Raw genomic sequence first — 24,340 nt, 5'->3', positions numbered from 1 at the left:
TTTAGTTTTTAAAACACCTTCCAGTAGTTTGCTCTAGTCCATGCAAATAATCATCACGTCATTGTAAGTTTCCCTACTTTAGAAAGACCTGGGCTAGTTGGTATGAATGAATTAAGAATTGCTATGAGACATATGTAGGAGCAAAGACTGTACTTTGTGCAAGGTTGATGGAAGGAGGATTAAAGCAGCCTGAATTGAAGGATCTGATCAGAAAATTCAAAATACCAAAGTCAGGGATGTTTGAAGCTGGTTGCTTCATTGTTTGAAGTTTTAACCTTCCTTCTCCCATGTCTGGAATGTACCAGTGTACACACCCATGTATCTGTAGTTGATCACTGTGCAAAATAAGGCAGTTAGTTTAAGCCTACTGTTAAAGAGCTATTTGGTTAAAGAGGAGGGATATGATATATGTATTAATAATAACTATGTGCCAAGGCAGGAGACAGATGGAGAAAGGATTTGGTTTTGTAAACTTAAACATCTTAGGCTCTTTTATACCCAGTTAGCTAAAATAATTTGCAGAAAATTTTTTCTCCCTTTTCTTTCTGGAAATTTTAATGCATCTTTAATTCCAGTGACTGGAGTTCTCTTGCCACTCTGCTGTCCCTGGGGGAGGGAAAAAGAGAGAAATATTGGCACCTGGATGAAGTCCCTCATCTCTCACCAAAGTAGTAGCCATGACTGCAAAATGTGCCATGTTCCCCCTTTTCTTGTCCTGAGCACTGACAGTACATGCAGTCAGACAAGACCACTGGGATTAGTTCATTTTTATAGAGCTTCCAAACCTGTCACTTGACAGCAAAGGTCTGATTCTCAGGGATTCATTGGTATGCAAAGAAGCTTGTTTGCAGTTTGCACCAGGCTCTTCTCCAGAACCATGCATGCTCCATCTGTGCTGATAACACAGTGTTCTTTGGCACTGCAAACTGAAGGAAGCCAGAAAGTGAATTCATTTCATTACCCCAGACATTATGTGAATGACAAAGCGCTTTTATATTATATGCTGCTGTCAGTTCAGTGCCACCTGTAAGACTTTTTCTTTTCCTTCCTTTATTTTTTCAAACAGCCTGTCTCCTCAGAAATGATAAGACATCTTGAGACTTGAGGACCTGCATGTCATATCAATCTGTCATAATGACCTTGCTAAATATTAATTTATGATGTCTTACTTTAATCAATATTAACAGCACCCTGAAGTACTCCATTAGTAAACCTTTAAAGTATTACAGAAAGAAGGCTCTTTTTGGAAATACAAACTGGGATTAATAAAAATGACTGATCTATAACAGATTTTCATAGTTGTTTATCTGTGTTGGGGTTAGCCTCAGTAAGCAATAACCATCTTTAGCCATTGACCATGGAAAGAATGATGTGCTGTCACTCAGAGAGCCTTGATTAAATGTGTTTGATATCACAAGATGCTTTTCAGTTTTGTTCTTGCTGGCTTAGCTTGGGTGTGCAGGTCTGGCAGGCAGATTTTCCTTGCTGCCATTATTGGTATCCAAATTAAATAGACTCAGGTTGCCAGTGGCTCAGTAGCAGCTGGAAGAGTTTACTGGGGATTCCAGCATCTGCTTTTAGTTACTTTTTAGAATCAGGAACATTTTTTGTCATTCCCAAGTTTCATATATTTATTTGACAAAGGAAGAATACAGTGGTATCAAGATGAGGCAAAATACTGAACAGGAAAAAGTTAGGGTGCAAGCAGGTGCTCTTTTCTGATGATTTGTTGAAAGTGATTCTATCTCTGCTCTTTATCTATCTGTCCTCAGAGGAGAACAAAGAGGGTTCCTTTTTGATATACAGTGGTACAGAGAATTTAAAATGACTGATTAATCTTTAATCCTTTGTCTCTGGACATACTCTTAGATACCCTTTTATATGAAAGATTTTTCAGAATCATAAAAAACTCATATTAACTTTCTGTATTTTAAAATGTTTGATAAGATTTCAAAGTATTTTAAGCTACCTATCACTGACCATGAAGTTCACAGTTGGAAAGGCCTTGTGTGAAAAAAGTCTTCCAAATGGTAACCAGGGATGTAGTTTTGTTTTTTTTTTTTTTGTAGTTTTGTCTCTTTTTCGGATTATTTTCTGTAGGATTTTGGAAAGTAGACTGAGAGTTAAAAGAGTATGAGAAGACCAACATATGCTTCTGTAGTACTATGAGTGCATAGATTTTCAGCTGTAATGCAAAAATCTAGTGGAGCTAAGTCTCTGCAAAATAAGGCTTAGCAATAAAATATGTAATTCTATTTAGAAAAAAAAATTATAATTAACTTAGTCCATGAAGATACCTGTAACTGGTATTGTGCTATTTTGCAGCAATGATCTTGTTTAAATTTAAAGGGAGGCATCTGGTGAGGAAAACACTTTTCTACCTTTTAAGGGAAAATGTTAAATTAACCAAATACCTCATTGTAAACAGGGATAGAAAGCTAGAACTTCCAATATTATGGAGATGTGTTACAAGCACTGCAGTGTGAGTTGTCAGGAGTCTCAGTTCGGGAAGTGCATCAGGGCCCAGTTCCTGTTTCATCGATGATTGGTGTCATAGATCTGAGGTGCCTCATTCCCTACATGCTGTTCTATAGATTTTGTACAAGCCACTGCATGGATCAGCTTTCACATGGACCATTGCCTGTGGGAAGGGGCTGCTGAGCACTTGCAGTTTCTGCTGATGAGTTCGGGTTTGATTTCTGATGCTGTCTGGTGTGAAAAATACCAGATATTACATGTAGCAGGAAGCTTTTGGGTACTTCTGCCTTCCCAGAACTAGCAGGTTTCAAAACAATGGCATGGAATTCCTTGTTAATTTCTGTACAGTAGATGACAGTGTACATGCACATCTACAGTGGGCATATTGCATATGAAAGCAGAGAGAGTCTCCTCCTAACCAACTTAGTGAAGTGGACAGTTTTTATAAACTCTGGCTCCCTTATTGTCAGAAAGATTTGCATAAAATTTAGAGCTGATCTGTCAAAAGCTGTTTCTTAAACATGCACAGTTAGTTTTACAGGCATAAAGTTGCCCTTGAGTGCACTGTGGCTGTTACATGAACAAATAGCACGAAAAAAGCTACACTAATAATTTCTTAAAATCTGGTTGAAGTTCCAGTTCTTACTGAAAAGGGATGTTTGAAGTAGAGGGGGAGAATAGAGCAGGAATAGCGAAATCTATTGGGTGGAAGGGCACAGAGCAATGTAAAGCAAATGCCAAACCAAAAATGAAGAAAATGTCTTTAAATCTTAATGGCTTCTACAATCAAACCAGGAGTTTGTAGCAGGGCTGTTTTTTTTGGTTTTTTTTTTTTTTTCCTCCAAGAGATAATGAAATGTTTCAACAATACTTTCTATTTTTTATTTTAAGAGGCTCGCTTTGGAATTCAGACGCCTGTTGTTTTCCTCCCAAAATTCATCAACAAATTTCAATGAACAGAGTGCATACTTTGAATGTAAAGGAGGTTGATGATAATGAAGCAGCTATTTAAAAACTGGATATTACATAGTGATTTAGTAACAAAACCCCCATAGATTTTGTAGCTTCTGATGTGATGGCAGTTTTTTATTTAATTAATTCAGGAGACAAATTTTCTTCTTGAATAAGAGAATTTGAACAAGGAAAGAGCTAGCATGCTAAAATGAAAAAAAAAGAACCTTATATTTGAGACAATCCTGAGTATTTTTGGTGGTGGTTGGCTAGTAACAGTTTGCTAGAAAATGTTATCTGACCTGTATTTTAAAATGAGATTTAAATAATTGATATAATGAGGGAGAATATTCAGTTACAGAAATAATTGCTTGGCACAGCTTTTAGAACAAAATTATTTAGTCCTGGTAAAAGGACTGCACCTTTAATCAGGGATCCTAATTTGATTTTTTAAATGTGTCTGTCATTTGTCTGACAAGCCAAGTAACGAATTCTGAATTGTATGAACGGGTCCACACGTAATCTGCATCAGCCACTGCAGTGACTGAGGGAAACATGTAGCAGTAAATAATCACAGGAAAGTCAGTAAACACTCAGGGCTAGGCTGGCCGTATACGTGTGCTCTCTTCTTGTGTCAGCCAGCTATGGCTTCCTATTTTGAGGCCAAAAGGAGTTTTTTTGATTGCAGGAAGTTCCAGTGTGCTGTGTTGTTTTCGATCTGTTAAAAAGTCTTTAACCTGATGGGTCAATCAGACAAACCTTTTGGTTTGGTCTGTCTTGTTCCAAGGCTCTCCCAACTAACCTGGGAGAAGGTGGGAGTTCTGTGGTCCTGACAAATGGTCAAACAAACAAGTATTTCTTCTCCAGTGGCTAAAACTGATCAAGTAAGGCAAACATTAGCGAAGACTCCTTTTCCTGCTTTGGAAGCACCTCTGAAACGTTCTCACATGATGTAGAGGGTCATGCTGCACTTTAACTGTTCTCATCAGCAGTTCACAAGAAAAACTATGGAAACAATTTATCACTTTAAATAAGAAAGGAGTAAAAGATAAATTCTTCTTCTTTTTTCCCTAAACTGTTTTTGTACATCTTTCTGTGTTTGTGAGCATCTCTCTGTTTAATTAGAGGGGTGAAAATTTCAATTGCTATAGAGATATTTTACATGAGGGTGGTTTTTAATCCTTCATTAAAGAAAAAAAAATCAGTAAATAGTTTAATAAACAAAATATGAAAATGGAATTTATAAACAGATTTGGATATTTGGTGTTCTTCATATGACTGAATAATAATAAAAAGGACATTGCTTCTGTGCTCATGTGGGCAAACACATAGTGTTGAAAGTCAGTATATTGCTGTTCATGTAACTCATACTGATTTAGAACTCCCTTTTTTCATGTCCCTTTTCTCTTTCTTGTTATTTTTAGATTCAAAAACCTGCAATGAAGTTGACCTGGAAAACTCTGTAGATTGGGAAGTGAAGACAATTACTAGTGCTATGAAGCAGTATCTGCGGTAAGGCTGTCCCTTGTTTGTTTGGTTTTTTAGACTATAAATTCTTTATTTAGTTCTCCTATGCAGTATGTTAAGCTGCACTTGTTACTTTTGCTATGTTTTGAAATAGGAGCTCATTTAGTGCAAATACTGTGTTTATTTGTTTTGGGGGAAGCAAAATACTTCAGCAACACTAATACTCATGTTCATGTGAGACAAGCCCCCAAACACTTTGGTGTTAGACAGAGAAGCATTTCACTGATGGTTCAGAAACCTGAAGTGTTACTAAATTTGCTGAGAATCGTTACTGAAAGTTGGCTAAGATTGTTAAAATTTGTTTCCTTTTTGTGTTTGTGTGGTGGAATGAGAAGGGAGAAGGCTGTAAAATTTTTAATATTTTCCTCTTTTCCTTCTGACCCTTGCTCTGATGTTCTGTGTGCAATAGTAATAATATTTTGAGTGTCAAAATTTTTAAATAAGAACTTAAAATATGTTTGCTATTCAAATGGCTTTGCCAATTCCTAATAAAGCTATTTTACTAAATTGCCTAAGAACATAAAATGTCACACTTTTTTGCATCGCTAGTGTAACACATGTACTTTTAATCTGCTATTTTTATTAAATAAAATATTATTACAGCCACTATCAATGAGTGCTGCAGAAGTATCTTAAGGATACAACTCTTACATAGTATAGAAAAGCATTTAAAAAAAAGCATAAGTGTACACAATAAATTATTTCTTCCCTACAGTATTTCCCATCTGAGTGTTTACTCAGATTTGCATTATTTCATGAGCATCAGTAAAGTCAATATAATAAATGGTTTTAACTCTGGTGGTGGTGGTTGTTGTTAAGAGCTTAGTGTCTTTCCAGTAAGGCATTGTTTTGTCATTCTTAGCATTTGAAAGGTGCCAATAAAGAATGAATTGCATAATATTTGTGTACAGTCTTGGTTTGAAACTGGAAAGGTATCTTATGATGAAGAGGCATCACTTCAGCTCATAGAAGTTGAATGGATGCATTTAGTCTTATTTTCCTGATAATACCAAGTTTTCCTTTTGTTCTAGAAATCACTGAATTCAAGGGCCTTTGTAACAATGGTTGCTTCCAGTAGGAGGATTATGCTACTGAATGTTAAAAAGGCTTCCTGATTAGAGTAAATGGAGCTAGAAGAAAATACAGTTAAATTTATTATATCATCCTTGTTTTGCAGAAGCCTTCCAGAGCCACTGATGACATACGAGTTGCATGGAGAATTCATCGTTCCTGCCAGTAAATACATGACTGTAGTTTAAATAGAAATCTTTTGTTGTTGTGCTGTTGTGACCTCAGGAGCACTCTGCAAATGCAATTCCAGAAAAATGCTTCATCCCTGTAAAAATACAGGAACAAGAAATAATAAATTATTTAAGAATATGTTTTAATCAGTATTTAGTTCCAGTGTGTGTCACACATAATATGACTGCCTAGCTCAGTTTTTACTTTTATGGAAAAACTTTTGGATAGCCAGTGTAAACATTTATTCTTATCTTAATTGCATAATGATAAGCATCTATTTAATCTGTGATTTTATTTTTTTTTTTGCCTTCCATTTATAAAGAGTATGAAGCTTAGCAAAAGAAAATACAGTCATTTGAGCTCATTGGAGTCCTTAAAGCACAGCTGCCTGACCCTTGTTTTCAGTGCCTTGCTAGCTCTGTATGTAGGCTGGCTTGAATGTTCCTCATGTATTAGAAGAAAAGAAAGAGCAGGCCAGATTACACTGTGGCAGTTCAAATACAGACTTGGAGAAGACACAACAGCATTTGTAGCTCAGTTGTATGGTATCTAGTGTACACGGAATTTTTTTGGAAGAGGATAGAGGGAAACTGTGTAAGAAAATTTTTGGCAAAGTATCAAACAGATATTTAGCTGATTTTCTTTCCAGCCTGTAGCATGTCTGGCAAACTGTGGAAAGCAAAATTAAAATAAACTTTGAGACAATTGCTTTATCATCTTCAGATTGCTATAATGACTTTCCAGAACTGCAGAATGTGTTTTCTTCTGGTCCTTAATTCAAAATGAGAATTAGCTCAGGAAATTCGTTGCCAAAGCACATGCTAGCAGGAAAGTGCTTAAACAAAAGTTGACATCCTTACCTATGTGGTGAGTCTTCACGTTTGTATTGGAAAGTGTTAAAATAATTTCTCTGCTTCTGAAGTTTTGCCAGCAGTTTCCTCACTTTATTTTTCTTTATATTGTAGTCTCTTTCAGTAAAGGAATTCAGTTTAAGTTACATGTTTGAGACAGTACAGTGTTCATAAGTAGTAAACAGCTTAGTAGAGGAGTTGGTTCTGGGGAGGGAAATTCGGTCAACATTGCAGATCTGAGTTACAGTATGCTCAAAAATAGGTAGTCAGTGTTGTTTCCTATGTTGGCTATAAAAAACCAACACTGGAAATAGCATGGAGTATCCTTTTCCCTGAAACTATTGGAGGAGGAGCCAAAATTAAAAGGTTTTCCTTCAATTCTGTTCTCTTTATGCATATCAGTATAGATTGAAATTATATGAGCTTTGACTGTATCTTGTAATTAAATTGTTTAGCCATTCTTTAATTATAATTTGTGATCTCACATATACACAAAATAGTCTCACTTTAAAGAAGACCTAATTTTTCCATGAGAATTTTGAGTAGCTTACTAGAAATTAAATATTTTGCTTTTTGGTAGCCTTTTTCCTTGCAATCTGTGCAGGGGTATTCACTGCAAAAGAATGAAATACAGCCCTAAAATCTACAGCAACATGCAAAGAAAAAAAAATCTGAAGCAATATGCATGGATGAATCTGAAGAAATGGTGGTATTTTATAGAAAATTCACTTAGCAATCACAGTTGCCTTAGAGAAAAATAGGACCTGATCAGTGGTCCTCCTGTAAAAATTTCTTGGATTTAGAATAATGTCTAAATTTTTCTCATCCTTCACTTTCTAGTAAGTATTATTAGAGGCAATAGAAATGCTTCCATTCCTCTCATTATAACCACTACAGAGATGTAATTTTGTGATTTAATGCAATTTGAAGTAGGAAGATGGTTTATTTTCATCTTTTACAGGCTCTTGTTTTCATTGGTGTACAATGAAACCTGTAGGGGCCAAAATTATTCAATTTGACATGCAACAGACAAAAATAAAAGCTATTTGCTTATCTGTATTTCTGTACTGTACTAGAGATGCCATTGTTATTCAGAACCTTTGTCATAATATTCTCTGTAGGTTTTTTGCATGTTTATTCTTCTGTGTCTTCAGAGGTCATTAGGTTTTCTAAGCATATGGATCTGCTTGCAGTTTCCAATGCAAGGTAGCCTAAATGCAGTATCATTAGGTGCAAAGTACCAACAAAACTAAGTTCTACTCATGAGGGCAATCAGTTAATGATGCTAAAGTGGAAGGCAGTACAGTTCCTCTCTGTGGCATCCAGTAACATCACTGCTTACCTTGCAGTGTATTTCTAAGCACATGAGTCCAATGCAGCAAAACAATAACTGCATCTGTCAGACTTCAAAAATAGATGAACAAAGGCATCCTTTTGCAGGTGGATTGAAAGACAAGTTCTCAAAATAAGTAAATAAGATGATAATTCTAGGACAATATTACTTGTGAAAACAAGCACATATGTTCAGTGTTGCTATGTTTGGAGATACATAAGTGGTGCAGTGAAATGTGTGCAGTATGTTTTCCATGCAGGGGTGGGAGAAGGTTTGTGTTTCTGTGGATCTTATTTTATTTCAATTTTTTTTTGAGATATTTATTTCTGTATCCCATAGAAAGTGGGAGTCCGGAATCTCGAGTCAATGCTGTTCACTTCTTGGTCCACAAGCTCCCAGAAAAGAACAAAGAGATGCTGGAAATTCTGGTGAAACATTTAGCAAAGTGAGTGCTATGACCTGCTTTCCTACCTTGTCAGAATTCTTGTCTTTACCTTTCTTTGACTACAAAGGGCTTTAGTGAAGTGTGGCTGGAGCTAAAGCCCATTTTGATGCTGTCATCCTCGGCCCCAAGAACCAAACGTGCAAAAGCAGACAAGACATTTGACTCACGCTGTGCATATTTTGGCGGGAAAGGCAGAAATCTAAGACATTAATGAAGCCATAGAAGTATTTATTTTAGCAGTCCTGCCAGCAGCTGAGGGTTTGTTTGAAGTGAGAAAGGGAACATTATACTTTCTTTTCGCAAATTCTGGCAGAAGGAATAGTGGAGATCTGTTAGCAAATTTAAGTTGGTTTCACACTTGCCCTGGTCCAACGCTAAGCGCATTTTATATATTTAAGTTCAGTAAGAGACTGGTTTTGTTTCTAAGTTGCCACTGGAAGAATGGCTTTTCAGTTTTCCAGAATTTAGTAAGACTTTATTTGAAGAAACTGCACAAAACAAACTTCTAAAACATAGATTAAGGAAATGTAGTGTTTTCATTCGTAGACTGCCGTTTCCAGCAGTAATGGAAATTTTTCATAACCCATTTCCTGTTTTTTCCTTCAATTATTTTCAAAAAGTGTTTCAAAGCATGCCAAGAAGAATCTAATGACTGTGGCAAACCTAGGGGTAGTATTTGGACCAACCTTAATGAGGCCACAGGAGGAAACTGTAGCAGCCATCATGGACCTGAAGTTTCAGAATATTGTTGTTGAAATCCTGATAGAAAATCATGAGAAGGTAAGTTTTGCTATGTCTTCATGTTTCTGAGCATTGTCTGAAACAATCTGCTAGCCTTAATGGGGTTAAGCATGGAATTAGGCATACAATTAAACTAACAGTTTAATTTTAAAGAATATTCGCTATACACAGTACGCTTTTGGTTATTTATCCTTGATAATCATTCCTGTTTATAGCTGCACTGACATTTCAGAATGCATGTTTCTTGGCAGTGGTAGTACTTCTGTGTGCATAGTACACCAGTAGGTTTGCATTGTGATTTTTGCATTTGCTTTTTTTCTGAGCAAAAGTGATACAAAATGAGAAAAGAGGGTTCAGTTTCTGGCTCTTCCATCAAAGTACTTTGACCAGGGTCTGAATTCATTGTTTTATGTTTTCATTTTACCTCAAGAGTTCCCAGTGTAAAAAAGAAGACTTTACTGTACTCTAAATTTTATGTGTAAAAAGCATTATGAGAGAGCCAGGTATTAACACTTCCTTTGTTTTCAGCTGAATGTGTGTTATTTTAAGCCTTTGTATTTTAGGTAGTACTGAAAATAGAAATTGTTGTTGCTGCTGTTACTAAAGTTGCCAGCTACTAGAGTGTCTCACATATACAAGGTACTGTCCAGGATATCACTGCATGTAATCTGGGATCTGAAATAAAAAATATAAATAGTAAGAAAGTAATTTACTTGTCTCCTTATTTAGGTACTCCTTTGGGAGTCCCTTGTGTCTAAGTTGACTTCTCTAACTGGATGTTTAAGGTACTTTGTACTGAGAGATGGACAGCATCTCCCTAATTCTTACTGTCCAAAAAAAAAAGTGCTTTGGAAAAATCCCAAGATGTGCTTTTTCCTCTCTCCTTTCTTAAGCACTCGGAGCATTGACATTGTTATTTCCTTTAAAGGTTAACAGTGTTGAAATTGGCTATTTAAGTCAAGTGTTATCTACTCTAAATAATATATGTTTCAGGCTTTTCTGACAATGTAATTATGCTCCCTCCCTGATTGATACAGGCTGGGCAAAGCTGCTGTTGGCATAGCTGTGTCCACATGGTGGGTTTTGTTGGCTTAGTTGACTTAGGGTGTAATGCTGTCCTCACACGCACACTGAGCAGATATGGTATTGTTCTGTTGGAAAAATACTGGGCTGCACATGTGGCTCAAGTTCTAAGCAATAAATATTCCAAGAGCTGTAAGCCATGGTATTAATTTTGGATCTTAGAAATGAAAGTAAACCGTGCAGTTGAGCTCATGATTTTAAAGCTATTGAGGTGACCACACAAATTAAAGGAAGTGGAGAGAGAGCAAGAAGAGCCAGGATGTTTTAATAACATGTGGAGGTTGAGTTGTGTTTATTCAAATCACCACAGATTAGCACCATCCTATTCTCATGCCAGCTCGGTCACATGTCTTAAAACTGGACACTAGTTTTACATTTGAAACATTAGTGGCCTTTCTTGCTTCTCTGAAAATGTGGAGAAGTGAGGAATGGAAAGTACATCAGTATAATACTGCACCATTTTCCATAATTTCTTGGGTTTATGCCTTCTTTAGAACTAGAAGGGTGTAATTTTTTTAAGGGATTTCTGTCATTTCACTGCCAATTCTAACAGTGAACTTGTCGTCAGTGGTCTGCCTGCAGCAGCCTCTCCCATTCTAGACCTGCTTCCAAAATGGAAGGCAGCCCCAAGTGTGACCTCTCTGTGTTTATAACAAAGGCAATGGAGAGGTGTGTAGAGGCATTACAAAAATTTTATAGTCAAACTGAGTACGCTGCTTTTACAAGTGACATTTCTTCATTTAGGGAAGACCAAGGACCTACTTTTAAAGGCAAGCAAGGTCATTGCCAGCCTAATGTTCATTTTATGTTGTTATTTTAAATATCTATGCATTTCAGACTTTCTGAAAGTCTTGCATTAGATATTTTTATTTATAGCCCTGGCGAAGTCCTAGGAAATGTCACCGGCTATGGGTTAAAATATTTTAATATTTTGTTCAGCCACTACTCCAACTCTGCTAATTTGTAGCAGCTTCTGCTGACAGGAGCAAAGTTTGGAATTGTAGGAGAGTGATGGAGTCAAGATGGAGGTGCACTGACCCTTCACACCCGGTGCATATGTAATTTCCAGCTGTGGTACTCTGCAGAGAGGTATTTCTTTTCCCCTGTAGCAAAGGAAATGACCAACAAACTTTCCAACTGTAGAAGCAGGAGCCATCAGCATTTCTGGTATAAATACAGAAATCTGGTAGGCAGAACAGTAAAAAATGATTAGGATTCCTCAAATATTTTTAAATTCCGTCAATTCCCATTATGTATTTTGTGGATAGCTTTATTGAACAAGAATCACTGTTCATTTTTAGGAACATAATTGGGTTACTGGCTTTGAAATCTTGGTGCAGTCATTCCAGTATCATCACTTTTTGTTCTAATTAGAGAATTTCTGTGCCATGAATGTGTGGGAACCTGAACACAATGACTTACCCTAAGGTAAGAGTATAATGCTTAGAGAATAAACTGGTTTTGTTGTTTATTTTTGTGGGGTTTTTTTTGTTTGTTTTTTTTTTATGTTAAGTTTTGTTGATACCTACATCCTCCTGGCTAGAAACCAGTCAGTGCCACTTCCACCTTGTTTACAGGCTGCATATGTACATCCAGTTCATGTCTGTGAACCAATGTGTGTTGAGGAGGGGATGTTTTGCAAAATGCTGAGATTGGAACACTGAAGCCAGACCATACAGCCTAATGTGTTGCTTAAATGGCATTAGAATTGCACAGTGATTAAGAGTAGGAAGGGATAGAAGAGCATCAGGGGAGGAATTGTTTAGCTTTTGTCCGTTCTAGGCAGGTCTTTCTCAGGCAGGGTATTTCACAGTGCCCACTTAGGTGAGCTGCACAAGCAGATCTCTGCTTTGAAAGAAAAAGACAAAATCTAGACCCCAGCTGAGATATTTTACTCAGGACTGTCAGAACCACCTGCTGTGGAAGCAAGGACAATCCAAAGGATAATTAGACCCATAAAATGTCTTGCTTTGCTTCGGTCCTATGGCTATAGGGGAAGGACAACCAGATAGGGGAAGGCTAGCCAGATTTTGTGTCCTGTATTTTTCCCTTTACTAAAGAAGCATCAAGGAATTCATGTTTGTGTCTCATGATTATGTTTATTTTGCTTTGAGGTAACAAGCTCAGGAGCTGACTGCAGCTGTGCTTGTACAGTGCCTGGAGCAATCTTGGCCTTTAGGTAATCTTCTAATGACAAGTCTTAGTCAACTTGGCCCCCAAAAAAAGGTTTTGATTTCTCTTCTTTGCCTCCTCCAAATAAGTTTCAAGGGTTTCAATTAGTTTTTCTTCCCATGGGCTTAACAGATTGGAAATTTTAGACATTTTAGCTCTTCTGGTCTTTTCTCTGACTTGTGGTGAGGAAGAAGGTTGGTCCATGCCACAGCAGCATGAAGAGCATGAGCACGTTTATCTTGCTGTTTGTTATAGTGTTTATAGTGTATGTTATTGGAGTGAATGTCACTATTCAAAGGGCTTGTTTATTTGCCATTTAGAGATTCCTTAGTGGTAATGTGAACCATTTTGGTTTCTCAATTCCCTGAATATTATTTTAAGAAGGAAAAAAAAGGCACCAGAATAAAAAAAGTCTAAGAAATGAGAGAAGATGAGGGAGGGGGTTGGAATAAAAATCTCAGTGGGACTGGAATATTTAAACCAGCATATGGGGGAGGAAAGAGTAGTGAGTACAAATAGCAAGATTATAAAAACAGAAAGAAGATTAAGATTACAGTGAAAGAAAATTAGAAGGAAAAAAGCGAGGGGCTAGACCTAGAAGTTCCTTCTCGAGACTGGAAGACCAGAATCTGAGGAAAGGGAATAGGCTTTGTAAAAGATACCTTTTTCTCAAATTCAAACAACCTATGGGCAAAATTATCTCAAAGGCACTCAAGCTGAAAAGCTCAGTATTTCCTGTATATGGGGCAGATACCTTTTCTCTATCAATCTTTCTATAAAGGGGAAAGATTTTACATATTTTAGACAAAATGTCTTTGGCTTAGCTTTGATAGGTTGAAAATAGTTTTAAGGGGAATTTTTTAAATGAAATGCTTTATTTTTTCATACTTTGGGCACTTTCGTGATTTCTTTTTTAAACTAGAAAAGGAAGAGAAGAATTTAATACTACTGAGCTCTTAAGCCAACATCAACTTCATGTAGTAATCCTTGAAAAATCTTGTCTTAAAACGTATTACAGTGCATAATACATGCAATATTCGTGAGACAGAAGGAATGGAAGAGGGTGAAGTCAGTTTGTTTTAGAGCATGAAGCAGCACAGTCTCCCCTTGGCAATCCAGCAGTTCTGTTGCAGGTAAATGCTTCAGGGTGGAATGCCACGCCACCACAGAAACTCAAGACTATTTTTTGGCAACAGAGCAGATCTTTTGAAGGGACACATGAGAGTTACTGAAGAGGGTTTGTTTCAGCTTTCCTCTTGCTTTGCCTTTGGCTGCAAAGGGGGACCAAGAAGCAATGCAGTGTAATTGTGGTGATTTGCTGTGGTGCAGCGATTTGAAACCTCCACAAGCTGAAAGTTTCTCAAGTCAACAAATGTTGGACTTGGAGGGGGGAAAAATGACATTAAAATATCTCCATTAGCACAGAGTTTATGGTAAAAACACATGAGGGTATTCAGGAGGGTATTCAGCACGTGCTGAACTTAAAGCATGTAACTAATCAGAAGTGTCATTGAAACTGTTCCTGAACTTAATTCTAATTACATGCCTTAATCATTGGCTGAGTCTCGAGCAGAAAGGGCAACAGACACAACAAAGAAGTTCTAGTAGGAATCAGAGCAGCTCTTTTTTTTTTTCCACTATAGTGTGAGCAAACTCTCTAAATCCTTTCTCTGCCCTGTTGATAGCATAAAGCCCTTCCATGTAAGACACATACATGTGGTGGTAAATTGACTGCAAATATTTTTTGTTGTTGTTTAAAAGACTCCAGTTTTCTAAATGTGGTCTATGCATAGTAAGAAGACTGAATATCAATTCTCTACTCACGTTTGTGACTGCAGTTGATGATATTAGAGGCAGTCTGGATCAATACCTGGATTGGTATGCTGCTAGACTGGTCCAAAAGAAACAAAACATGCACTGTGAGAAATCATATTATATTAATAAAGGAAATCAAAACAAAAGTCATGATCTCGGGGGTCGAAGAGACCTGCTGAGATGCTGTACTACAAATACATGGTACATAGAAATAGTATATACATTTCTGACTTCTTCATTTGCCTACCTAATTTACAGTTAATTTGGGGGAACCTCCCTTGACTTCATACAAAATTTCAAAGGAATAGAGATGTCATCTTGTGCTGCCCACAAGCAATGTTCCTAAGTAGGTAGAGAGAAAGGATGATAAAAGAGTGGAATTCGAGTGACTAATATTTGCTTCAGTCTTGATGGTCAGGGTGCTGTGCTTGCATGTATGGAGGAGGGAGCAAGGGAGAAGTCCTTATGGTGACTGCCAAAATGGATGTTCTTAAATAAAATCTTGTTAGTAAAAGAAAATATTCTTTAAAAAATTGCAAGGGACATGAAGAGAGGAAAAGTTGTTGTGCTTCTGAAAAGTTTAAAAAGTAAATTCTTATGCAGAAACTGTGACATAATGTGTTTTGCATGTACTCTTTGGAATTCTAGTAAGCTTTTGCCTTGCCAGAAGGGCTGGTGTATTTCAAACCATTAAACATTTTTATATTAAAAATACATGGCAGTCAGCTGATAATAATTTATTTCCAATATTTTTAAGTGCATGCTTCTTGCACTAATAAAGCATCAGTATTTCATTTAGACATACAATAGAACAGCGTGTTCTTTATCTCAAAGAGCCTATAGTCATAATGCAAGGTAAAAAATGTATTTTAACAAAAACAATGAGCAGAAAATACTTGAAAAAGCAATGATGGTATAAATCCTTGTAATGGTAGCAAGGATATCTGTGAAAAAGAAAATGCTGGTGAGGCTGCAATGTTGGCTGCAGTTGGAACCGTGTCATTTGCAATAATCTTGAAGATCTTGTCATTTCATTCTGATGCTTTGCTTGTTGACAGTGTGGTAGGGGGTAAAATGTGGAGTTTTATACTCAATTATTTGTTCATAAAATCTGCGGTAAAATAGATGTATATATATAGATATGGTGGTTTTGTGTGTATATGCACATGTATGTACACATATATATGTGTATATATATGTATATATATATGTTTTTACATATATATATTTATTACAAATGAAGGGGAGGTACCTGTGCTGTGTTTGGCCGCAGTTGTTGTTTTTGCTGGGTCTTGACTTAGGCTTCCAAGTGCCATCTTTCATGTTCTTAGGACTTCTCACACTCTTTGTAAAAGAAAATACACGCAAACATTCTCCTTGTGCATTATTTTCCATTGAGAAGTGTGTAATGTTTTAGAAATCAAGCTAATTAGATTGACTATTCAATCTTTTAATTTAAGGCATTTCTCTGCTATTTTAAGTAGTTCCTGTATCTAAACAAGATACACATAGCTATTACATGTAACAGGGAAAGGTAACCTTTTTAGAATACTCTCCTTGGTGTGAGTGAGAGTGGGGGAGCACAGAGGAGAAGGTGAACCTGCTGTTCCTGCTGGTGCAATGGACAAATGTGGAGGTATTCCCAGCCTGGTATGTGGTTAACTCTCTCATTTCCCGCGATGGCTGAAATGGCGTGGTTGATAGCAGTGAATGGGCTGCATCAGGAGTGTTCTTCTCATGAATTGTTAAAGGTGGAGTGTGATGTGATAGGGTGGAGCTGCAGTCTTTGTATCAGGAGTGCTACTTTTAGAAAGGCTGACTCAACAAACTCAGAATTCACCAGCCATCAAAGGACATGCGTTCTTAACCTTGGTATGGTTTTCTTTTTTTTTTTTTTTTCCCTCCTTTGCAGCTGTCCTCTAGACTGTAATGTTGTGTTTGCAGGCCTTTTAGGTTCTTCCTTACATCCCAAAACTTGAACTACACAGTTCAAGGCGATCACAGCAGATGAGTGACTAATTATTAGAGTCTACTGATACATCAGGTCTGTCTGAAACTTCCCTGGGTTCTTTTGTCACTCTTGTAGTTTGCAGATTGTCCAGATCTCTAGTTGTTTTTGTATAAGAAGAGGAGATAGAAGATACTCCAGTCAGAAGGAGATTGAGGCTCAGAGTGTCCACAAATCCCTATAAGCAATGCTTCATTTAGTTAGGGGTGGTCCGGCTGCCAGGCAGATGGGCTCAGCAAATGATATCTTTGCAATGAAGAAAAGGCTGCCTTGGATGGATTCAATTTTAATTTATTTATTTAGAGAGCTTTGTGGTTTCATCACAGCCAAGGATGATTCCTGTTTCTTGTTTTGACTTACACCTGGTTACTTTCCAGGCTGCATCCACTGTTGCACTGCAATTCAACAGTGTGTGCCAGGCAGCATCAAGGGCATTATTGATGGTCTCTGGTTGGTGGCCCTCTAGAGACTGAGCCACAGGTAGTTTTCAGCTCTAGATCTGATTCTACCCCCCACCCGCCAATATAATGGTTGTGAATAGTATATAAATGTATTTTGTGGTTTGTAGTGGCATTCAAGCCTCCAAATCCAAAGCCTCAGAAAGCCTGCATCTTGTGCAATCTCACAGAAAGCAGTGCACAGCAAATCGTATTTCACAGTATACAAGTGTTGAAGTGCAAAAGACAAGACAGCTAATTTGAGGCAGGCACACTTGTATTGGAGTGGACATGATGGTAACATTTGGGAGCTAGCTTATTTAAGAATTCTGATGAAGTTGTTGATAATTTTTCTTGGAGAATGTTGTAAACATTTAAAAAATATTGAATGTGAATTTTAGAAGTAATCAACTTTAATCACATTTTGCACCCTGAACACATATTCTGTTTCGATATCAAGAATTCCTACTGCGTGTAGTTTTTATTTATTGAATTGTGTTTGTGAACAAGAAAAAGAAATAGATATTTTGACTAAAACCAGGAATGTAATATGTTTATCGAACACTGTCCAGAGTAAAGTAAAAACATGAACCAGTAAGAAACTACAATAACAAAGGATTTTTTAAAAAAGATTTCAGTACTCTGGAAGTTCTATAAAATTGTTAGAATTGGTGCAGAAATCAGTTTTGAAATAAAACTTTTGTCCTAGCACTCTAGGAGTTGATATTTTGTAACTTCTATTACGATTAAACTTTTAATAACTCAAATTAGCTTCTGTAATCCCTTCAAATAGGGAATAAAAACCCTAGAACTTTTCATGTTATTGAATGTGGTTTTTACTGTTAAAAAATGGATTACAATTAGTGTGCAATTAGTGGTTAGTGGTTATAATTAGTGGCTGGACTATTGTAGTAGTGTTTTAGGATGCTTATTTTCACCTTGCAATTTCTTAAATGCTTATATCTACAGTAAAATTCTAAATTGACATAAAAGACATCATTGCTTTGGTTTCAGAAAATGGCAAAAAAAGCAGGGTACGACCACTGTCTTCATTATCCTAAGAGGAAAAAAATGTTGAAAATTAATCTGAGTAAGAGCACACTGTGAACCACAAAGACAGTTGCCATTTTTTTAGTGTTTTTGTCTCTAAGATAAATATATGATTTTTGGTTTTGTGCAGATTGCTGGGTTTAACCTGAATTGGGCTTGCCTTACATTGCAAAGAAGCTAAGTCAAGGAAAGACCATGGTGATAAGCTCCTCTTGCACTATCCCATTAACTGCTAATGTATAAAATATTTTTTGATCAGCATATATGATAGCCAGTTGTCATGGAAATGCAAGGAGTACCATAGGGATAAAATGTGTAAGGGGAGAGCAGTACATGTGCCATAGCTAGATAATGTTTTATAGTATTCAGTGAACATTAGTGGAAGTGTCTGTGTTTGTATCTTTTATTTAACAATGGCAAATCAAATTGGAATTGAAGGGAAATTGCCCAAATAGAAATGTATGTTGTTCTTGTCATGAGAATGCTCTTCTCTACAACATATGAATGTAGTAGTGAAGCCTATCCCACTAGTGGAATTCCAAAGAATTTGGAATAACCTTGCACGTTCTAGCTTCCTTTGTATTTCACAGTGACTTCTAGTGCTCTGGTTTGTCTTTGTGTATTCCAAGGATATAGATGCATGTTCTGGGTGCTTGGTGTTGTAAGAGTGATAGGGGTTTTTTCTTGAAACAAAACCATAGCACTGCTTTCTTATAAGAAATCTCACTGATTTCTTGTAAGTTTATCTTCATTATTTCTATTACTAAGCCTCCAGTTTTTTCTCCCCTCTTTTTCACCCCGCTCTGTCCTTGCTGTTTGCTTCCCACTGATTTTTAGAGGGAATTTTAATTACCCCAGTGAAACAAAGCAGACAGAGATGACCTGATGTCTGGGTCTTTTCCTCAAGTAATTCCTGGCAAACATACTGAAATTCATTAATTAGTTCTGCTTGAGACCAGAACGAACAGATCAGTATTCTCTTGTAGCAGCAGAATCAAATCTACATTTCCATGTACAGCTATACATCTAGTCATAAACTTGTGGAATAAGCCAAGGTAAATCCTCCCAGCCGTGGGTTTTTTCAGTATCTAAAATCAGCTCTCGTAAGAGCTCAGGATCTAGAGTCCAACACTGTTGTTGCAGATTAAGGGGAATCTGGCAAAATTGCTTGGGCTGCTGCCATGTGGATCTGCTGGTAGAATACAGTACGATAATATGTTGAATTTGGCTCATTACTCTGAAGAAACGCTGCCATAGACACTGTGGGACGCAGATTTAGGAGTTGGAATGGTTCTGTGTAGGGATGATCTTGGGCTCACTGCTCTAGACAGAGCTGTTATTAGTGCTGTATGCCCAAGATGGTTTGTGGTTTGTTTAGGCTTGTAAAGCATCCACTTTATACTCCTACATAGAGAGAGAAGTAGGTCAGACTTACCAGAGTTTTAAATTGGTCCACCAGAGTTTCATCTTTTTTGTTGTAACTTTTACGCTGCAGGTTCGGAGATTCATCCTCTGGTTCATTCGGTGTGCACTTTGAAATTCTGCTTTCATATAAGATCAGACCTAAAGAAGCATTTACAATAATAGACTAACTGGGACTGACTAACAGAGGGATTTGTTGCTGGATTAAAATTCTGAGTGCTACGTATATTAGTCTTCTCCCAAGTGTAAATTGTTACGCTTAGCTTCAGAGTTTACTCCCAGGTAGGTCAATAGCAGGATGCCAGAGCTTTTGAAAACTAAATTTTAGAGAACTGACAGTCTATAACTCTCATGAAGTTTGACCACAGTGTCAAAAACCGTGTTAACACTGGACGTGACTGTGAAATCTTTAAGCTTTGAAGTTGGCTTAGTATATTTTTATCGCTTCTAGAATGATGTAATTCAATGAGCACACCTCACTCTTGTCTTTATTACAGGAATTAGTCTAAGCTGTGGTGACTTCTGCAGTCCAGATGAGTGATAGTGGTAGATCTGACCTTCAGGGGGTGTGGTTTTTTGAGTAGCAAACCAATCATCTCTTAAATAGCACATTCCAATCTGTTCTTCCTCGGGAGAGTTTCCCTCCAACTGGATATGTGTGATTGCCTTGCCATGCATCTGATAGCAGCTGCTTGTAGTGCAGGACAGTACTCCTAAACTTGCTCACCTGTGGTCCCAGGACTTGCTTTTGTGCAAGTCAGCACACAGCGCTGCTGGGGCCATTTCAGGTGCTCATATTGTGTGTGTGTGTGTGTGTGATGTTGAATTCAGTCCTCTGCGTGCATGCATTGGGCTTCTGACAGCAGGTCACTCACAGCTGGCACCTTTTATTAGCCATGAAACATTTATCTTCAGTGATGTTTAAATAGTTAATAAGATTAGAAGCAAATTTGAATAAAACCAAAACCAACTTCCCACAGCTTAAATAAAGCAGCTCTCCATCCCCTCAATTCTCAGGCAGACCTAGCAGAGCTTCTGTCAGTGCAGCAGACAAATACCCAAGCCATAATGAAACACATTTGTCTGTTTAAGTGAAAATAAAGCAAGAAAGATAAGCTGAATGCTGCATGTGCACTTTTGAAGGCAGAGGTTGATGTTCTGCTTTCTTTTCAGATGCTCTCCTTTGCAAAACTGTAGTATGATCTGAGGCTTTGACCTACAACAGAAAGAGGTTGCTGCTGCTGAAAAATGTCTAGTTAGGGCTGGGCTGGATTTTGTTTTCCTAACAAAAAGGCCTAAAAAGATACCAAAGTAGGGATGAACACAACTATGAACTGCTTTAAAGAGCAAAAAGTCTTTTTGTCTTTTGCCTTTGTGACTCCTAATTTCTCATGATAATAGTTTTAAAAGAGTATATTACAATATTTGTGAAAGACAAGTAAAAAACACTGAAGAAATTCACTGCCACCTGTGCAAGTCACCTAGAAGCATACAAGAAAGCTCATCTCTTATGAAGTACTCCTGGGAAATACTTTTTCTTCTTACCATCACTAATTTCAGCAGAGATCCATGGATAAGGCTGTAGAAATAAACACAGCTGTGGAATGTGGCATAGCAAACAACATGCTGAAACCTCTTGGCAGAGAGTTGTTTGCCAGGGAGCCCAAATGCAATGCTTAGTCCATGGAAAAGATGGCATTTCAAGTTTTGGTACCTTTGAATTTTTCAGAAGCAAATATTTATCCCTAAACCTGCTCAATCTAGCCCTGTATTTACACATAAGGGGGCAGTGTGGTACTGTTAGCCAAGTGCCATGGAGGTGCACATCAGATTTCACTATTATATATTGCATCATGTTTTAAGAAATGGCTTTAGAACTCTGAGCACAACTAGAGCTTTGTCACTGCCTGAGAGCGCTGCTGTGTCTGTGCTGGGGAGAACCAGGTTGGACAGCTTCCTCTCTTCTTTGTAAACATTTTGTTTTTAGAGAGGTGCTGTTGTAGGCATGTGAAGGAGGGGGAGACAGTTTTCCTAATGCTGGGATGGGGAACTTCACATTAGAGCATTTTTACCTCCCCCATGGCAACATTCTCTTACTGGAAAGGAAGGTAATGTTTCCAGAAGCCCATGTATGGTGTGTTTTCCTGTGCACACCATACATGGGCTTCTGGCCCACTGGTGCCCAGATTTGGGAGTATGATAATTTCTTCACTGTTTTCATGGAATATGTCCTTTCTAGATTATTTTGTACCAGCACAGTCTTTTACCTGCCAATACAAAAGTGATGATTAAATGGCTATAAGTCAATGCATACATGGGATCTTGGGTCATCTTCTTCCCACACATTAATATTCAGGGTTGGCGGGCTAGGATATGATGGCATTTAGGGTCTCTAGTACTTTTAACATGGTGTTTTGAGTGCCTTACTACAGGATGCTTATGGCATTATTTCTCACCTCTCTGGCTTTTAGTGTCATACTGCACCTGACACATGCTGTTATTATCCAGAAATGTGTTATCTGTGTTGTCCCTTTATAGTTTCTGCATGAATTTCGACTTTATAAAAAGCTTCCCCTTAAATATTGATTACAGCTCTCCTCTGCCACTTGTCCTTGGAGTAAATATTATGAAGTTGCAGAGCACAGGAACATCATACACTGTTTCATTACATCTTGTTATATCACTGTGTTGCATTGCTGTGGGGTGCTGTACAGACACAGGAGTTTTCTTACTCAGCTCCTGTTTGTGTTTTTCCTTATCTGCTGCTTTGTCTTTGCTGAAATACATATGAAGCCAATTTGTTCATGCCATGATCACTTGTAGAAGGCTGCTGGCAAATTGCATGCCAGCACACTGATAATTTCTAGTAGTAAATCAGCACTGTTGGACTGTCCCCTTTGTGTGACAGTTGAAGCGCTATCAGGTACGGTGAATCTATGTTGCTGGTTAATTCAGAGAGAAATGATGTGGTGTTCTGTGTGGAGTGGGGATATGCTGATGGTCGTGACTCAAAAGGATGACAGCAAATGCAATCCTTTTTGTATGCATCTTTGTGAATGTCAGTATTTAATATAAAATTGTCTCAATACGTAATAGTTAACAATAAATTCTTGCGTGGTTTGTTACTATGGTATTTCTCATTAAAAATCCCTGCCCACAAAATTTTTCCCTTGCTTTCTTCAAGAGTGTGGTGTTTCTTTAATTAAAATGGCTGATATAATGATATCACAAGCTTTGAAAATTGAAATGGGTATTCTGGAAAAATTACAGGTTCTAGCTAAAGCTATAAAGCATTTTGGTTACTGGTTCCTAAGTTAGTATCTTTCATTTTCTCCTTCCCCTCCATCCTAGCTGGTAAATGTGGCTGCAAATGTTTTGTGTTTGAATTAACTGATTGGCAGCTTGATTAATGGGTAGACAGTGCTATTGGTTATTTCCATATTATATTTATCTATTTATTTATTTATTTATTTTTAAAGCACTCATTAAAAACCCACGGCATACTCCCAAACTTGAAGGAATGGCTTTTTTGGCTCCTGTCTGCTTTGAATGAAATCCAAAACAAATGTTGTTTGATAATGGTTTACAGTTGCATTGCACAGGTTGCTCGTCATGATAAATAATTAACACCCTTTGTGTTCTTGATTGCAGATTTTCAAAACCCTGCCTGATGCTACTTTCCCTGAGCCAATCTCTATGTCAGTATCTCCTCCAAATGCCCCACCAAGGCAGTCAAGAAGACAAGGACAGCGTATTAAGAGGCCTCTGGCTGTTTACAATCTCTGCCTGGAGTTGGATGATGGTAAGATGTTAGTAATAATTTCAGTCCTTGCATCAGATGGGCTGTGTATCCTATCTCCAGGAGGTGTTTTCATTTCATGTTTCATTTGTATACATGTGTGGATGCACATGCACGCTGCTTTAATTGCTTTGGAACATGCAAAGCAAGGAGAGCTACAGAGAGAGGACAGCAGGGAGTACTGTCCTGTGACTTATGTTTAAAAGTAGGACGGACTGTCTTAAATATGCTTTTCTCCTCTAAAAAAGAAGCAGCTCCTGTTTCTTTGGGGAAATCTCTTTGACCTCTACTGAAGATTACACAGCCATAAGATAAATGGAGAGAGAACTAAAATTAAAGCAAATCTTTTATGAGAAGAGCTAATGCACTTTACAGTTAAATTCATCTGGATTAAAGGCTCAGGTCACCACTGCACTGGAGAATACCACTACTTCACTTGAATCTTTAATACCTTGCTATAACTAGCAGTAAATACTTGTCAACTTGCCTTACCACTGAAAAGCAATGGAAAAAAAAAAGAAAAGTCTTCCCTTTGTGTGGAGTCTGCAGTAGCAACATACAGTGAGGCAAAGGGTGTATAATAACATCTTACGTATTCTGACTGTTGGCCAGAACCAAAATAATTTTCCTGAAATTTCATTGCTTGGGGGTACGTACAGTACTGAGGAGGCAAGTCAGGGCTCATTTTGTGTTACAGTTTTTCTCTACCCTGTTCCTTTTCTCTCTCCTAATGTTTTCTGCCAATTGTCTCTTCACATGAAGAGCCATGGAATCAGGGCACAAAGTCCAGTTACAGCAAGTGCAAATAAACAGGAAGGTTTTGGAATCATGCAGTAGTAAGACCTTCACTGGTGAACTGTCACTAAATTAGTGGTTAACAGTGGTTGGTTTCATAAGACAAGAACACAAATACCTATGACAGCTGTTAAGTGCAGCTTTTAGAAATAAACTCAGGACTGTTTATAGCTTCAAAGCCAGTTTTGCAA

The 24,340-nt window shown here is 37.5% G+C and overlaps 1 protein-coding gene across 1 annotated transcript in view; it reads left to right on the top strand.

Moving 5' to 3' along the window:
* Nucleotides 1-24,340, top strand: part of ARHGAP10 (Rho GTPase activating protein 10) — a 145,468-nt gene that overhangs the window by 85,915 nt on the left and 35,213 nt on the right. The window contains exons 17-21 of the mRNA XM_005418204.3: nt 4,854-4,941; nt 6,134-6,192; nt 8,722-8,827; nt 9,448-9,607; nt 23,207-23,357. Of these exons, the coding sequence (XP_005418261.2) occupies nt 4,854-4,941; nt 6,134-6,192; nt 8,722-8,827; nt 9,448-9,607; nt 23,207-23,357 (564 nt within the window). The remainder of the gene's footprint in view (nt 1-4,853; nt 4,942-6,133; nt 6,193-8,721; nt 8,828-9,447; nt 9,608-23,206; nt 23,358-24,340) is intronic.

The sequence above is a fragment of the Geospiza fortis genome, unplaced genomic scaffold, assembly GCF_000277835.1.
Source record: "Geospiza fortis unplaced genomic scaffold, GeoFor_1.0 scaffold11, whole genome shotgun sequence".
Taxonomy (NCBI): domain Eukaryota; kingdom Metazoa; phylum Chordata; class Aves; order Passeriformes; family Thraupidae; genus Geospiza; species Geospiza fortis.
This window is presented reverse-complemented; position numbering and strand designations above follow the sequence as displayed.